Source organism: Barbus barbus, assembly GCF_936440315.1.
Source record: "Barbus barbus genome assembly, chromosome: 32".
Classification (NCBI taxonomy): domain Eukaryota; kingdom Metazoa; phylum Chordata; class Actinopteri; order Cypriniformes; family Cyprinidae; genus Barbus; species Barbus barbus.
Window position 1 is genome coordinate 5,685,822 of NC_136760.1, and position 19,017 is coordinate 5,704,838.

The 19,017-nt window shown below is 40.0% G+C and overlaps 1 protein-coding gene across 2 annotated transcripts in view; it reads right to left on the minus strand.

Annotated features, from left to right (window-relative positions):
• LOC306852647 (carbonic anhydrase-related protein 10-like) overlaps positions 1-13,911 on the minus strand; it is a 196,152-nt gene extending 182,241 nt beyond the window's left edge. The window contains exons 1-2 of one of the 2 annotated variants that reach the window (XM_079389647.1): positions 13,726-13,884; positions 12,924-13,329 (exon numbers count right to left, since the gene is read on the minus strand). In XM_079389647.1, coding sequence (XP_079245773.1) covers positions 12,924-12,984 — 61 coding nt within the window. In that variant the 5' untranslated portion in view covers positions 12,985-13,329; positions 13,726-13,884. Of the gene's footprint in view, positions 1-12,923; positions 13,330-13,725 lie in introns of both variants that reach the window. The other variant, XM_079389648.1, reaches the window with a different exon arrangement.
• Between the last annotated feature and the right edge of the window lie 5,106 nt (positions 13,912-19,017).

The window sequence follows — 19,017 nt, forward strand, 5'->3', positions numbered from 1 at the left end:
TCCATCGAAAAACAGTGATCTGTCGTCGATGCTTGAGGCTTAGACCTTCAGAATGATATATAGTTTGCCAAGATTAATGATATTCTTTCACGTTAAATTCATTCATAAACATTAAACTAGTGGGGAAAAAACGCTTCAGTGCGCCGTCGCTCTGGTAAACGTTAACAGGTTAAGTCACCTTTTTTTGGTAACTTGCAATGTTTGACACTTTTTCACATTGTAAATTGATTCATTAAGCTCCTGATTCAACACATAAAAATGCAGGGTTATTTTTTAACCCAAATGTTCAATCAGTTGGGTCATTTTTTAAATGTTTACCCTGGTGCTGGATAGTTTTTCTGTAACTCATCTGCTTGGCCATTTTTATTGCATACCTGCAAACTTGTCGCTTTTCGGCGACAATCGCCGCTTTTATTTTTATTGTCAATTGGGGGGGGGGGGGGGGGGGGGGTCTTGCGTTAATTGACATCTGGGCCGATCGGAATCTCTACTGAGCTCGCGCCTGTCAAGAGAGGGAGGTGGGGGTGGGCTTGCGTGCCATGTAGGCCCTTATTGGACAATTCTTATAAATGACATTTTTTCTGAACCAATCGGAATCTCAGCGCTTGCTTCAGGATCTTGAAACACACTGCCATCTGTGTTCGCGCCTGTCAAGAGACACCTGACCTAATGTGGAAACTCTGATGGAAATTGAATTCAAGGTAAATCAGTCTTTTTGGAGCTAAACAACAGATATTTGTTTGCTTAAGTCAAATAACGTCAGCTAAGTTAGCGTTTCCAATGCTGGAATTTCCGTTAGCAAGATAGCAAATTTTCTAGCCATCTAACATTGTTAGCTAGTTGTAATGTTAATTCCTGCATTGTCTGACCGTCTTGCTAACTAAAGTTAACTATTTAGCTTGCTACGTAAGTATATAGTATTTCAGATAGCCAACTTAGGTTGCAACCTTATCATTAGCCCCTAACTTAAGCCAGGTGCTCTGCCCTGAGTTCTGGCTGCTACTCCAATTCTGAGCTACCCTGATTAACGACACGTTATGGAGGTTGTCGTGTGCGCAGCAGTCATTCAAGTCAGCTGGATGTAGCCCTACTTTTAAAGCGTTTTTGATGTGTTGATGTGGGTAGATGTGACTGTTTAGACAACAGCTGATGCGAGAGTAATACAGTGTAACAAAGCAATTTGACGTCTTGTTGCATTGGATGCGCCACATTACTTGTAAACAATGTCTATTTAGAATCTGGCGAACGTGCAAGGCTAATGCGTTCACAGTGTCGGCGTCGCCCATTCTGCACCCCCCCCCCAAACACTGTCACCTTTTTTTCTCTGATGAGTTTGCAGGCATGTTATTGTCAGTAGAAATGATAACCCCCTCACATACCTACCGAGTGTTGGGTCAGTGTTACCTAATGTTGGACAATCTGTGCCAAACTGATTAAAACTGGATACATTTGTCAATGGTCATTCTGTGTTCTGACTGACGGGAAACTTCTTGAATTAAATTATGGTTGAAAAATGATTGTAGTCTCACATTTATTCTCTTTTGATTATATGTACGTCGTAGCTAACATGTGCTTTGAACGTTAGCATTCTACAAACGCAGCATTCACTGGATCTACACTCAAAGCCAGTGATGTTCAATCCTGCTCCTGGAGTGCCATTGTCCTGCAGAGTATAGCTCCAACACCAATTAATCAAGGTCTTTCTAGGTATAGGGTAGAGGGTATTGGTTTGGCAACATTGGTTTTCAGCGTGAATGCTGTGACAAAACACACAAAAAACATCAAGAAAGAGCTTTGCGATTGACTGTGCAAAGAGATTTGACAAGAAATCTGAGGCATATGAAAGACACAAAAAGAGAAGGAAATAGATCCACAGAAACAAATGGACTCCAGGCAGCGACACACAGATTTGCAGTGATCATTTTATGTTAATATGTTGAATTTTGTGGTAAAATCATACCCTATATATTGAATTGTTATATATTATATTGTCACCAATTAAATGTTTACATCTTATTTTCTGCATAACTGGATGTTTTTACTGTAAATAAACACTGACAAAAACTAAGTTTTTGGGACAGACAATGACGATATTTATAACGTTCATAATGTTAATAACATTGCCATAAGTGATCACCTGGATTTAGACCTACCTTTTTACAAAATGCATTCACAGGCAAATCTGCTTTATCCATTTCCCGGCATCAAAATCAGACACATAAATGTCACGAACCGTGATTCCTGGCTGCATAACAATATGCATGGACCACTGGATCTTTGGTAATTTGTAAGGAACACTATATCGAGTCCAACAAATCTTTAGTTTAAACTGATTATCGTTTGTTTTACTCGTGTTTTAGCAGCTTCCCTATTAAAGCCATTCATGCAGGCTCTCTTGCCACTCAGTCTGGCTGAGGGGGCGTGTTCCGGTCGGAAAGTGACGTCAATGCATACCCTCTATACTAAAAACTTCCAGGCAGGTGTGTTGAGGCAAGTTGGAGCTAAAGTCTGCACAGTAGCACTCCAGAATCGAGTTTGGACACCTCTGCTTAAATCGAATGACGTGCCGGAGCCACCATGGAAATTTCACCTCCTGCCAAACAAATGCGTGACCAAAGCCACTGGAAAGCAAGCCTGCCACCTTTAGCCAAAAAAGCATAATGGCTAATGCTAACACTACAGCTTTAGCAGTACACCGGGAAGGAGACCAGAGGCCATTGTATGATTGGCTGAGGTGCCTTGCATGATCCAAGCTAGCCGTAACATTTTTTCCAAAGTTAAGTACTACAGCCCCTCGCAACTCCCAATAAGACAACCTCTGGCACGACCAGGGCTGAAACATGATGCCACATCACTATTATATGTAACAAAGTTTCCTGTGCGCTCCACTGACTACACCCGAGCACTATTGATCATAGTGCGCTAGCAACACAGCTATGGTCGTGCTATGCATTTGACAGTTTGAAACTGAATCTTAAATGTCTGACGGATGAGATGGCAAGAGGTAAAGCTGATTTTGATGTAACTTTTCAATCATGAATATACAATATTGTCATTTAATGAACTAGAACAGCTTACTGATGCCAGTTTTCTTCCCACAGATTCTCATTGGCTGCTGTTGCTGTCACATCCTAAAACATTTACTTGTGTAAAACCAAAGTGTATAAAACCCAACAAGTTGGGTCAAAATAACCCAGAAATGGTTGTTTTTAACCCAGCATTTTATGTTCAAATCCAATATTTTTTTGTCCTAGACAGAGGTGGGTAGTAACGAGTTACATTTACTTCGTTACATTTACTTGAGTACATTTTTGGGGTAACTAATACTTTTAGAGTAAATTTTAAAATGGGTACTTTTACTCTTACTCAAGTATATTTTTAGAGAAAAAAACAGTACTTTTACTTCGTTACTGTGGGCGACTCTCCTCTCGTTACTGTATCTTAATGCAATACAAGTTAAAAATGCTTCGGTTTATTCCAAACGCGCCGTCTACTTTTCTCTGGGCAATGAACGATGCCCATTCGCGAATGATTCATTCTTTTGAGTCGATTCTGTTTAAAGGCTTTATCAAACCAATTGGCAAACCAGTGAATCGGTTCGCGAATCAGTTTGAATGATTCGTTCAGTTCCCTGCGGCACGCGCTGAGTCTCTGAAGCGGTTCTCACTCAGATAACAGAGAGTTTAAGAACATCAAGAGCGATGAAGACGTGGCTTTGGATCTACAGTCAGTTGAAAGCAAATCTGCAAAGGCTTGTTTGCTAGAGCTATATGAAGATCTTTTATTAGATGAACACCGCGTGTGCTGTCTACTGTTCCACAGGTATAGGCCACGATACCACTATGACATTAAGTTACCAGTTTGTTGTACATGTACCTTACATTAAATACAATGTATAATTTATACATTAAATAAGCTGTCACAGAGTATGAAATGAACACCCGCGTTAGCTCTGCGCAGCGGCGCGCGGCCTGTTCTAGACACAATTAATATTCATATTTTTACAATATTTACGCTTGCAAAAATATAGGCTACATTTGTTTACATTTTGCAGAACAGAAGATCCGTCAATATGCATTTGTTTCGTTATGTTCAGAGCAGTCATGTGAGGCGTTTTCAGAGGTTTCAGTGTCAGAGGTAGGATAATACATAATTAAGTTACTTACTGCAAATCAGAATTTTCATCAGCTGTTACTCCAGTTTTCGGAGTCATGTTTTGCTGCTTAATATTTTTTGGAACCTGTGACATTTTGTTCAGGATTCTTTGATGAATAGAAAGCTAAAAAGAGCAGCACTGATAATAAATCAACATGATTTCTGAAGGATTATGTGACTCTGAAGACTGGGGTAAAGGCTGATGAAAATTCTGATTTGCATCACTGAAATAAATTACATATACATATATATATATATTGAACGGCTGTGTGTGTGTGTGTGTGTGTGTGTGTGTATACACATACACATTACATAAATGTAATCTATATATCTAAATAAAAATAGACTATATTCAGTACCTATATGATCCAAAGTAACTAGTAACTAACTACTTGAGTAGTTTTTTTATCCGATACTTTTTTACTCTTACTCAAGTAACTATTCAGACTATTACTTTTACTTGAGTAAATATTTCTAGAAGTACTTTTAATTTTACTTGAGTACAGTTTTTGGGTACTCTACCCACCTCTGGTCCTAGAAATGTTGTCCTAAAAAGGAGAACAAATTGATTACAATAAGGTTAACTTGGCAGAATCAGAATAATTTTTATAGAGTCACACCATCTAACACTTTGTTTGTACTATTGGTTTAAAAAAGGCTATTTATATACAGTACCCAACTCAAAATGTTTTTCCTCAATGAAAGTAGAGAGCAACAAAAGAGAATTGGTACTCTACTACTGCATACATTTATATCCCTGATCCTTCTAAAGAGCTTTTCAAACCCAAGTGATAAAGTACCTACACATGGCACTTCCAGAAGTCTCAGAGAAACTAGGTGATGCTATAAATAAACACTTCATCAGAAACTAATTGTCAGAGGCAACCATTAGTATTCATCATGGATCCGAGGCAATCCCGGGGCTCATCCATGCAGGTTGAAAAGAGAAAGAGGCGTAAATGCCACCGATAAATGAAACTTGACCTTGCCGACAGCTGTGCTTACTGACTTATGAGATAATTGTCTTTCACCTGGCCCGTTTGTGGCACCACATTATGGATCCAGCTGCACCAGTGCAATGTTGCAGGGCTCATCCCCCGTGGACTCTTTCAATCAAGCCCAAGCATCCTGAACCGTTTATCAATATAAAAAGGCCAGGCGATATGCTGTTTGTGTAATCACCCTTGATACGTTTCATCATTCCTCTGTGCCACTGAACGGACCTCTGAACCGGCTTCTTCAAAGCCATGGCATAATCGTTTTAGAGGCAATATAATTATCAACAGCAACGACATTCTGTACATTCAAATTAGGGCTGCAACTAAAGATTATTTTGATGATTAATCTATGGATGGTTTTAAAGTTAATCCATCAATTATTTTCTGATTAGTCAATTGATCCATTAGTTAAATTTAATTAATTAATAAATAATAACCCAACTTCTCCCATTAATCTTTCAATATTTTGTCATAAAAATTCTTACTTTACAAAAAAATTATTGGGGGGGGGGGGGGGGACTTGCGTTTTGTTAATTTGTTAACGTGGCAGACAACAAGCAACGTTGCCATGTTCCAGACACAGCTGTTGTTGAGCATTTTAGGGTTTTAAAATATGATTTTATTTTCACACTAATTTCACAATTTCACACAATTTCACACTAAAATTGTCAGGATCGAGCCCCTCCTTCCGAAATACAAAATGTGCTCTTATTGGTTAGCTGGCCCAGTGCGTTGTGAGTGGTGAACGAATTATAGTGTTCCCACGAAAGCCCTTAACATAACAGCACGCTACTAAAGCAGCTCTTCTTTTTCATCTTCTCCAGCGCAACTAAACAAGGCCTCTTCATGTATTCCATGGGTGGGAATTATTTAAATGAGTGACTTTGTGATATCACAATATCTGGAAGAAGTGCACTGTAGTTTGAATGAGTCACTTGTTGTAGTTCCTGAAAAGCCTTTTCTGTTAAAGAGAATATCTGCCTTTGGAGTGGACTTTGAGCTTTGGAACATTGCAGATCTTTTTATATCCAAACAGTAACACCGCACACTAACTAAAGTTGAAAATGGGAAAAAGCATAATAGGGCCCCTTTAAATGTTCTGCATGGGACAAAAATTATAAAAAAAAATAATTTAATGCATCGATTTGAATATTGTACAATCATGTACATATATCATGCCTAAAACTGCTTGATGAAGAAATAGATTACAAGAATTACAACATTTAGCCACCATGGATGAAAAGTGCATGCAACCTCAAAAGGATTAGTTCACTTCCGGAATAAAAATTTCCTGATAATTTACTCACCCCCATGTCATCCAAGCTGTTCATGTCTGTCTTTCTTCAGTTTTTCTCCGTATAGTGGATTTCAATCAGAGCCAAAGGGTTGAAGGTCCAAACTGTAGTTTCAATGCAGCTTCAAAGGGCTCTACACAATCCCGGCCAAGGAATAAGTGTCGTATTTAGCAAAACAATCAGCCATTTTGTTTTAAATAAAAATATATACTTTTTAACCACAAATGCTCAACTTGCACTAGCTCTGCGATGCACATGTGTGACTTCACGCATTACGTAATCACATTGGAAAGGTCATGCGTGGTTAGTTCTTCATCTGTGTACTTTAGCTCAAAAAAGTAAGGTTGGGTGAAATAACTCAATTTCTTTTACTCCTCCAATTTCAAAAAACAACACATCGTTGTTTTACATTTTTTGTACAATAAATGGTGTTTTGTAAACACTCAGTCGGTACTTCCACCTAAATCATGCTTGAAATTTCCAACATGACTACGTAATGCATGAGGTCGAGCTGATGTAAGAGGTTAAAACGTATATAATTTATTTATTTTTTTAAATGACCGATTGTTTCGCTAGATAAGAGCCCTTTGAAGATGCACTCAAACTGCAATTTGGACCTACAACCTGTTGGCCGCCATTTAAGTCCACCTTAGGGAGAAAAACCCTGGAATGTTTTCTTCAAAAACCTTAATTTCTTTTCAACTGAGGAAAGAAAGACATGAACATCTTGGATGACATGGAGGTGAGTAAATATCAGGAAATTATTCTGGAAGTGAACTAATCCTTTAATGAAGTTGTCATGCTCATTAAAAAAAAAAAAAAAAATAAAAAATAAAAAGAAGAAAAGCGATGTATGAACTGTATGCTGTCTGAACCAGTATAGAGTAAGTTAAATGTCTTTGATATTTCAAGCAAAATCGAAGAACAAAATCAGGCCAAATTTAAGTAAAAAAAAAAAAACTTGCCAAATCAAACTTTCTTGAAAAATGTGTGCTCTGGGCCGCCGCCTTCTTTGACATGGAAATCTTCTCTGGTTCATTTCTTCTGTTCAGTCTGTTGAGTCACATGTCGACGAGTGAAAATATAAATACACTGGAAAGTTGCTTTATAGTAGAAAGTTGTCATTCTAAATTGAAAGAGACACCGACACGGTTTTTCCATGCTTCATACTGTAAAGATGCTTTCTTTTAAGTCAATCATTTGTATAAATACACATAACCTGACTTGACTGGAGTGCTGAATTACACAGTTGGTGCAATAATATCCACATCAGTAAGATCAGATGCTTTCTTAATCACCGTTTTCTCATTTTTGCTGTATGTTTATTTTGTTATCAAGAGGAAATCATGTAGCACATATTTACATGTTTATCTAAACACAGCTTTCAGCAGCATTGGTTTCCTCCTGACCCCACCCAGATCGCTAACAGTATATGGTATTCTGGACTTCTTTTTATTCCTAATGAAACGACGAAAAAAAAAAAAAAAAAAAACTTTGCAATGAGTATATTGGGGCCTTAATGGTCTGTAACAAAATATTTAATACCGGAGTGTGTTGTTAGCTCTGATGACCTTACCGCAACCCAAGCAGCACCACAGTCTTAAAAAGTTATTCTACTATAAATAAATTATATGACAGATGGCATGGTATGAAACACACACCCACTGCCTTGACCAGCAAAACAACATGAAGAGCTTAGCACTTCCCTCGAGAAACGCATCGAGGCAAGTGTGAGAATAGACGTTTTACTAGCAGATATAAACTTTATCAGTATTACAGAAGCATTTGCAGCGACTCTCCTCAGAGACTCACACACTTATCAACAAGAACATAATCTGCATCTGTATTATGCATTCAGGTTCACTTAGAACAATTCATTTGCCAATTTCCACAATATCTAAACGTTTTGAACTGTGACACAAACCTCTCATCCTGTAAGGGAAACGGATAAACAACCAAATCACGTAACGAGGATGCTGACAGCCTTGCAATTCTTGCTCTCTTCTCTCTCTAGGTCCACATGCACAGATGCAAACTCACTCACAGACGCATCTGCATGGGATTATCAGATTAGTCGGCTGAGACAGTGTTACCCAGTGTGGGCGTGCAGGATCACCCAGCCACAGCCAAAGCCTCTGTACTATAGATATCATTGCTTAATGTTCCAGCCTTCAGCCCTGGCATTGCCCAAACATTAAAAATACCTTCTCTGTGTCACACGCATGGCAGCAGCAAGGCCTCCCTTGCAAAGAGAGCCAAGATCGCTGTCAGGCTGCAGAGAGTGTCGCTTGTTGAGCTAAGAGTGGCCAGGTGCACATTTTGGATGATGTGCCCCGGGCCACCTGAGAGCTAGTGCAAACATGTCATGGTGTTGCGCTGCTGTGGGCTTTTACAAATGTTTATGCTCGTTGCATGTGACAGTCAATAGCATTAGCTACACCCACCCATCAGGGAAGACCTAGCTAAACACAGCTGCTCCTGACCCACGGTTGTTTTAGAAGGTTTTCAGCCTTTGAATTATGGCTTGTGTCTAGTTTCAATGATTCAAATGCCTTATTAAATGGAATGCTTCTTCAGGCTAATTAAATATTCACACTAAAATTGTCATTAAAAACATTACAAGCATGGTTATTTTAATAAGAAACATTACTCCAATTTTACCTTATCTGTATTTATCACATTTTCTCTAACTGAGTCTCTAAAATTCATTTTCTGCAAGGGACAAAAATGATTAATTTTATGCATTAATTTGAATATTCTATTTAAGATCATGCACATATAATATATTGTGCTCACAACAACAAGAACCATGCAAATTAGGAATTGATAAATTACAACATTCAGCCACCACAGATGAAAGTACATACAACCTCTTAATAATGCCACCGTAAATGCCTCACTCTCAATAAACAAGAGGTGCTCTGGACACAGCATTCAACTCTGTTTAATCGAGTTCTTGATAACTGACTTTTCTCAATTTCAAAAGGGTTGAAATGTGAATGATTGCTAAGAACTACAATGAACAGCATTTGTGTATGCTGCTATCAGTAAACTGCATGAAAAAAACAACCAAGATATTTACAGAAGTCCAGATGCTTTAGACTAGACTTTCACACACAAATTCTTCCAATTACCTGGATGAATGCAGATTCTTGTGTTTTCATAAGAAAACCTCTGGTGTGTCGAAATTGAGATTTTTTGGATTCTCAGTCCTATTCAAATAAACTTGAAAAACATAATCAAGTCTGTTTATTATAACGGTGGCACAATGTTTTTGTGCACACCAAACTGATTGACTGGACTGAGAAATTTGACAACAACAGTAGGCCCTTGCAGCTCTAATATGGAAATTTTACTGTAACTTGCAACATTGGTCACTGTTTTAGAATATCATCTTATGCAAAGTGTCTGTCTGGCTACTAAATAACTTCCCTGGACTTTAACTGAAGGATGAAGAGCTAAATTAAAGTACATTTTACCAATACAATGAGGTTTCAAATCCACCATAGAAATGACTATTGGCAGCATAATTTGTTTAAAACTGTTACATTTCTTTTTACTCATTACGTTTCTGAATCCAATGATCATGTTCTCAAGCATGATTTCTGAGTATCTTGAGTTTGAATAATAGAAAGATCCTTTGATGTCTGCAAGAGTCACATGATCAGTGTAATACACTTTGATTATTGCTATATCACATGATCTGCATTTATCATCATTAGACTTTTGCACCTCACTGTACATCCTAATCAGGGTGATCATTCAGTGTATCGGAATATAGAACCAGAAAGTGCACAAATAAATCAGTCCCGATAAGAATTTCATAACTGATTGAACCGTAATTAATTTTGCACCAACTTCTAACGCAGTCCATCTAAAAATGCAGTATTTGTGCACACTGACACAAGGTGATGCTCCTCACTTAATGATGTTTTATTAACAAGGTTCGGGAGGAGCGCGTCAGATACTTAGCCTAATTAACACAGGAGGTTCCCACTCAAGTTAATCAATGTTCGGCTACAAATACAGCTGACTTACCTCTGTTCATTCGAGGGATAATCAGCATCCCTCCTCCACCCCTTCTCCACTCAAGAAGGTATCACTAGAGTTCTCACCACACTATGGGGGGGGTACTCTGGGTTCGGGCCATTCCTGAGCCCGGAGCCCTTCCCCAGGACAGCACGCCAACTACTCATTACCATACACGCCAAATACGCATTAACTTACTCGTGCTAAATATATGTAAGAGTGAACTCGTGAATTGAGAATTGGGGCTCATGAGGCGATCACTGTTCTGCTGGATCCAGAGCGGCATCAAAGCAAATATTAACTGCCATAACTAAACAAATGCTCATGCTCTGCAAATGTCAGCTAAAATCTATGATGTTCGGGTAAGAACGCCTGGAAACTAAAGAGCTAAGGAAGATGGCACTTGTTATGATACAATTATGACTGTAGTGGGGACAAAATAGAATCTTTGATCTTTGTGAACATGTCCCAACAGACAACAAAATCACTGAGAGCTTCCTTGTTATATACCAAAGACAGAGAGATAAATTTGACCTTCAAAGTTTAAAAACTAAATTTGATTAAACCGCAAAATGGAGTGTTTTCCATCTATCATAAAACAATGCAATTGCTGACAAAAGAAACGTCATCAAGAAAACTGCTGGGGAAAACAGAGTTGAAAGTACATTATTGGCCTTTGCTATTTGGGGAGTGATGGCAGTCGAAAATTGGAAATGTGCTTGAAAATGAAACATGATTTACCATAGGCACACCAGAAAATATCTGAAAGTCAATATAAAAAAAAAAAAAAAAAAAAAAGCTAAATTTATTTAAATGCACATTAATTTTTAATGCTCTTATTTTGAATGATTCATTGTGCATGTTATTCTGAAGTGCATGTGAAAAAGAAAAAAGGCTGCCATCACAATCATTAATCAAATTTGTAAAAACGTGCTCTTCCTCAGAAACATCCTTTTCTATTGACGTCACTATGCTACTGGGCAATGTTGACTGAATGCCAAAAGCAAACCCACATTCAGTGTGGCTCTGCTTTGATATGCAATGCCCACTTTCTATAATCTAATCAATTGCCAATGGATAACATTTCTGAAAAAATCCTGTCTTTCTGAATTACACATTAACATTGACTTGTCAATAAAAAGGAGACAAAAACGCTAATCTTACAGACGTAAGCGACCTACTAAACATAATCATCATGCTCTATCTTTAGAGAGGATGCTTTATAGGAACCAGTAGGAAGTTTTGAGATCAGTATGAATGAGGAAATCATTTGATCCTTGATTAGTATACTGAATCACACAATATAAACCCTGACTAGTATTTTTCATATCTAACCAAATAAAAACAAACCACTCACACATACTAAATTGTGCTCATCTGTAATGTCACTTAAAAAAAAGGTGTTTAAACTAATATTTCAAAGCAACCTGAATTCCCATATTAGTAACCACATGCAAAATGATGGTGAACATTTACATGAAGATACTAAAAAGGGGCCATAAACACTGGTCAAGGACTTTTACGTTGCCTGTACCTCGCATCATGAGAAAGACGGATGTGTTGCGCGCTGCGTTGCCATCAATGTCCAGTTCTCGCGTGGGCAACGCTGCCGGACGCGTTCCATAAACCTCTCACGAGGAGCTTTAAAGTTCCACCAGAACCGACTTGATTTGTTTAGTAATTTAATAATAATCGTGATTCTTATTTGAATATGTTTTGTCAGTCATTCGGACTTCTGCCCCCTCAATAAGTTATTTCCGTGGCTGTTTTGGTAGTGTCTGAGAGAGCAACCTAGATTGACTGAAGTGATAGATAGTAAGTGTTAATGGAGACAGAGCAGACCAGTGATGGATGCGTTCTGTAATTCGGGCTTCCATTGCTTCTACATTTGGTCTATCCAGTGATGACCACCTCCAAAAATCACTATTTACGTTTATATTAGCAGTGAGGAAAAATTATGAATATGGGCTAGTTAATGTAATTGAATTTTAACGTAATTTAAATTTACGCATTTTTACGCAATTTAGGCTACTGTATCATATGCCTAGCCCATTTACAACACAGGATAGGTTATAGCTACCCGACTGAGTATGCTAGTATTTGATGGCAACCATCAATAAAATACAATTTTAAGCAACTATTAAGAAAAATACATTTTTTAACTTAAATTATTCGAAATAGTAAAAAAGAACAGTGATTCATTTTTGAAGGCAGCAATAAACAAAAATAATCAAAAACTGTAGCCTATAATCTTTTTTAATAGCCTATAATCAAAAACTGTATTCCTACAGAATCCTGCGCCTTCCTAAATATTTGAAACAATATTATTTTTATAATAGGGATAAAGTACGTAAATTATTTATAATACTTTTTTTTAACAACTTAAGCTATTATAAAACGAATATTAAGCACTTGCTGTCTAAAGAATCATAATGTACAATCTTACCTGAAGTGCAAACGATGAGATTGGCTTGAAGGATAATAAATATTTCCCAGATTATATCCATGTTTTGTCTTTATTCCAAGTCCATTGCGCTCAGAAAACGGGGATCAGTAGCAGATGAGTCCACCCAGTCTCTTTCCCGCTGGACACCTTCCACAAGATCCTCTCCAGATCACACACATAGCACATTTATCTCGATCACATAACGCCACATTTCAAACATGCTGAAATCCAAACAAGACTATGCTCCGGTTTGAAGGGGGATCTGGACTGATATCCTCGGTGCCAAACACTTTAAGAAATCTTTCGTTGCGTCCCGCAAGCCTCCATAAAATGACTTAGGCGTTCTTTCCCTTTCCAGAAGCGCTTGTGTTATGCCACGAAGATGCTGGACTCCGCCTAACTGACCCTGTGAAAAGAGAGAGTACAACTGTGATTTGACGTGTCCTCGGAGCTCTGCGCGAGAGTAACAGTTTCCACTCAGCCAGGTTTAACGGGAAAGTCACGGGACCGCGCACTTGCTATAAGAGGGAGTGCTTCCATCGTTCACTACATGCCGTTATACTTAACAGCGCACGACACGAGCACGGATTCCTTTTCCACCTGCTTTCACGAAGTGTCATTAATGAAAGGAAAGTTGTACATGTTTAACCTGTGGTGTTTAAAACACTTACGGTTGTTGACCGCTCCTGTGACAGTGCAAAGTATCTAACAAACAAGTTTAACGGCGAGTTATGAAATACTGCAGCGGAAACCTCTGTAAACAAACCATAATAACACTGGAGGTAAGACAGTTTGCGCTTACCTGTTACTTGTGATATCCTGCGACATTTCAGAAACCTAAAAAACAACAAACAAATCCCAATCCACTGGTTTCTGAAAGAAACAGCTATCCAGATTTCCTGAGTTCCCCGAGCGCTGCGGAGCCGCGGACAACTAAAACAGAGTGCGCGCTCCCGCTATTAATTGCGTGATCACGTTACAGGTGAATGGAGCGCTAGAGAGAAAGAGAGAGAGAGAGATGGGCGGAGACATTAGAGATACGCGGGTTGCCAAGAAACAAGAACCAGCCTTTTATCCAAATTGGTTGCCTGCATTTCTCAATAAGTAGTAGTTATACATAGCTGCAAGATTTTCTTGTTTCTTTGTTACAAAATGCATTAAGTGAGCCCATGTATGCATAAATGTTGTATGGATAGTCAGTGTTGTCACATAGGCTATTTTTATTTCAGTTTTAAAGTTACTAGGACTTACTATGAAGTTAAGCATGTTGAAGCATAATATGTTGTAGCTATTAATATTCACTGTTTTAGGGTCACTAATTTATGAGTGACAGTGAAATTGATTGTTATGAATGCTACTGTAGAATGATCTGAATTTATAAATCCCATATTACACTGTATACCATTCCAGATGGTAATTCTACATCTAATAGAAGCATGCATACACAAACGCATACAAATTTAAAGGTAGTTTTGCTTATGGAAATTGCTTAAGGTGCAATTTAATATGGTGTTTGATTTCATGCAAAAACGTAGAAATCCATAGCCTTTTGGGTGGCAAAATCCCCTCAGTTGCTAGTCTTCAATAAATCAGTCAGTAAATCAATCAATCCTTATTTCCAGTTTGATGTCTTTATGAATTGTCAGTACTTTGATTTCTCATTGAGGGCATTCATATATTTATGTTTAGAGTTTAGCTGAGATCTTTAGAACTTTATGAGATCTTTATATAATATTTTTTCTTTACATAATTATATAATCCATCAGTGTTCATATTCAAATATACTGTAAGTGACCCTTGCAGAGTTTTATGATGATGTGATTTTGGTGCACATTAATATTCAAATGTATTAACTGTAATCATTATCCATCAGTGTTCATTTAATGTGCTCGGATGTTTGTTTATATGTTCATGTGCTTATGATATCATAAAAACAATATCCTTTCAATTTTCTCTGTAATTCCGTAGAACAATGTCACAATGCAGTTGCTCATGCTGACTCATTCCTTCCTTTGCAGCTTATTCTCAACAATACTGGATATGGCAGAGAGGGATAAAAAGCAAGACTGGAGAGTTTTACTTTTATAAAGAAGATTATCTGCATAAAAAAGGCATAGCAATAATCAGACTTGACTCGCGTCATTTGTGGTCTGGAAAATGCAAAACACCTAAACACAAAAGTATTTTTTATTAAAAATCACAAAGAGTGATTCTCAGAAATATTTGAAATACAGCTTTCACAAAGAATGTTTTGCCAGACTCTCACTGGTAAGTGTAGAATATTTTTTAATAGTCAAAATATGAATTAATCAAGTATAATTAATTTGAATTTAACCACTTGTGTATTAAGTTATATTTCCAATATAAGCATATGGCTGTGTGTTAAGGGCTCGCATGGATGGAATGTTCCGACCCTTATGATGGAAAACATATGTGGAAATACAAAGTAGGCTTCTTTCCTTAAACACGTCTAGGAGCCCCTTCTCTCTAGGGAAAGAACATACTGTATGTATAAGGAATATTGCTGAACACGCCTAGAAGAAAAACTATATAAAGAGAAACTCAGAGAACGTTTAGTAGAACTTTTCTGCGGAAGACTTCTCGGCTTTATTTTCTTGTTATAATAAAGTCTATTTTCTGGCATCAAAATCCCAAGAATTCGAGAGTGATTCTTCATAGAAAAGGCGGAAGCCACCACAAATTGGCGTCACGAACAGGATTGGAAAGGAGCAGAGGGTGAAGAACCACTTGGGCTTGCTTGGCAGACAACACAAATTAAGTGGCCACTACAAGGTACAGTTTTTGCTTATTTAATTGGTTTGTGTTGTTTGCTAGGCTGCCCTTGTTGGTAAGGTCACTTAAAATTGCTCTTCCAAATTTAAAGAACAAAGGGTTTTGATTCCAGAATAACTAATTACATGTAATAATCTGTGTTTATTGTTAATGGGCCTTGATAACATTAAACGTTAAGCAGATAAAGTAGAGAAAAGCACACAAAGTCCTTAGGATAAGCCAAAAATCCTGCAGGGTGCTGTTTTTTTCTGTGTTGAGGAAGTGCATCAGAAAAAGAGTGAGCAGTACAGATGTGTCACAGAACGCCCAGGCTCTCCCGTCAGCCAATTACCACGGTCCACTTCACCTGAGTTCTGATCACGCGCACCTGCACCCCATCACCATCATCACCCAGAGCCACATAAAAGCACTCACCTCCATTCACCTAGTGTCTGATCTCGTTCTTGCAACGTGGACTCTCCCCCGACAGTCTCCAGCCGTTGAGTATTACCTCTGCATTCCTTACCTGTTGAAACTTACCTCCTGTTCTCTTCCTCATTGTCTTCCCCGTCTCCAGGCCGTCCTGTGTGTCCTTGGATATCCCCGTTCTCCTGTGTTCCACACCACCGCCTCGTCCAGCACCTGAAGACACGAAAGACACTTTAGAAGCACGAATCATCATCTGCAAGATATCTCAAGTTCATGACTCATCTCACCATTCACAGTTCCCACTCATCCTGTAAAATAAACATCTCTTCTTTTGCACCTACCTCCGTGTTGGGAAGTTACTGTAACAGAAGATCGGACCAACATCGGATACAGGATGAGTGCCACTGACCCCTTTCAGGAACTAGTCGACACCCTCAAGAGAATCCTCACCAGTCCTTCTTCACCTCCAGCAGCGGCACACACATCCACTCCTGTCAACACCATCACCAGCTCTTCTTCACCGGTAATGTACGCCAGTCCCATGGCCCGACCAGCGCCCTACTCAGGTGATCCGGAGGAGTGCAATGGCTTTCTTTTGCAATGCTCGCTCACCATTGACTTACATCCACAGATGTTCACCACTGATCAAGCCAAAATTGCCTTTGTTGTAACTTCACTCACGGGTCCCGCACTTAAGTGGGCAGAGACTATCTTGAATCAAGCCGGTCCCGCTACCCAATCCTTCACCCTATTTCTGGCCCATTTCCGTGAAGTGTTCAGTAGTTCTCCGGGGGATTCTTCAGTGGGCGAACAACTGTATCAGCTGCGGCAGGGCTCAATGACCATCCACCAATATTCTCTTAAATTCCGCACCCTCGCGGCCGCGAGCGGTTGGAATGAGCCCTCTTTACTCATCGCTTTCCGCCAAGGACTGAACCCCCGGTTAAAATTACATCTAGCGGTATATGATGACACCTATGGGCTCGAGAAATTCATCCAGTTAGCGATCTGCTGCTCGAATCGGATGCGAGCTTGCCAACCAGATCCAGCGACCATCACCGCCATTGCCACTCCTCCCAGTCACCAGCCAGCGGCCAGAGACCCTCCAGAAACCATGCAAACTGATATGCATCGTCTAGAGCCTGCAGAGAGACAGCGACGAATAATGAATGGTTTGTGTCTGTATTGTGGTGGTAACGGTCATATGATCCTGGCATGTCCCCTTCGTCCTCCATGGCTGATGGTGAGTGGAATTCGGCCTTCTATTCCCAAAATGAACCCCTTAACCACTCATGCCCAACTGATCACGGATACCACTGCTCTGAGAGTTACCGTACTCCTCGACTCCGGCTCCGCGGGGAACTTCATTTCCGGGAATCTCTGCAAACAGCTCCACCTCTCGACCATCGCCACAGAAACCACCTACCAGATCCAAACCATAACAGGTACACCACTTACTCGTCGTCTGGTTAAATTCTGTGTTGGACCCTTACAGCTCCGAATAGGCCAACTTCATCACAAATCGATCCATTTGCTGGTTCTGGAGGGATCCACAGTAGACGTCATCTTGGGCCGTCCCTGGCTGGTGAACCATGATCCCACACTGTCTTGGAAGTCAGGAGACGTCCTGAAGTGGGGTAACAATTGCTTCCCTCGGTGCTTCCCCAATCTGCCTCGTCCTGTACACCGAGTCCCTACACCCATACCACTCCAAGCCACCTCCATCGAAAGTCATGAGAAGCAATTGAGAAGCAATCGGTAGACATCCCTTCAGATTATACCTCCTTCAGCAACATCTTTTGCCCCAAAATGGCTTCCCAACTTCCACCTCATCGGCCAAGGGACTGTGCCATAGACCTTGTTCCGGGTGAGCCAGTACCACGGGGTAAAATATACCCCCTTTCCCTACCTGAACAGAAGGCCATGGAGGAGTACATCGAGGAGGCACTCAAATAAGAGTATATTGTACCATCTACCTCCCCTGCTGCTTCCAGCTTCTTCGTGGCCAAAAAGGACGGAGGCTTGCGACCCTGCATAGACTACTGTAAACTCAACGAAATCACCGTCAAATTCAGGTATCCCCTTCCTCTTGTCCCGGCAGCTCTGGAACAACTCCGCGGTGCCACCATATTCACCAAATTGGACCTCCGCAGCGCATACAACCTCATTCACATCCGAGAAGGAGACGAATGGAAGACAGCCTTCGTGACACCCACTAGCCACTACGAATACCAGGTGATTCCCTATGGGCTCGTCAAGGCCCCCTCTGTCTTCCAGGGGTTTATGCATGAGGTGCTCCGGGAGTATCTGCATCGATTCGTGGTCGTTTATATCGAAGATATTTTAATATACTCCCGGAGCTTGGCCGAACACCGCCACCACGTTGCGGGGGTCCTCAGCCAGCTTCGCAAATACCAACTGTATCTCAAGGCAGAAAAATGCATCTTCCATCAATCCTCTGTTCATTTTCTCGGTTACATAATCCATAGTGGTGGCATTCGCATGGACAAGAGGAAGGTGGAAGCGATCACATCCTGGCCACTACCCAAATCCATCAAAGAACTCCAACGCTTCCTAGGCTTTTCAAATTTCTACCGCCGTTTCATCGCCAACTACAGCTCCATTACCAGCCCACTTACCAATTTACTCAAGCGAGGAACCCAGTCTCTGTCCTGGAACACCTGTGCCACGAAGGCGTTCAACCAGCTGAAAGAAGCTTTTACTACCGCACCTCTCCTCGTCCATCCGAACCCCGAGTTACCCTTCATAGTCGAGGTAGATGCCTCCACCACGGGAGTAGGTGCGGTCCTTTCGCAGCAGCAGGGGACGCCTCCCAAGCTCCATCCATGTGCCTTTTCTCGGAAGCTCAGCCCGGCGGAGAGAAAATACGACA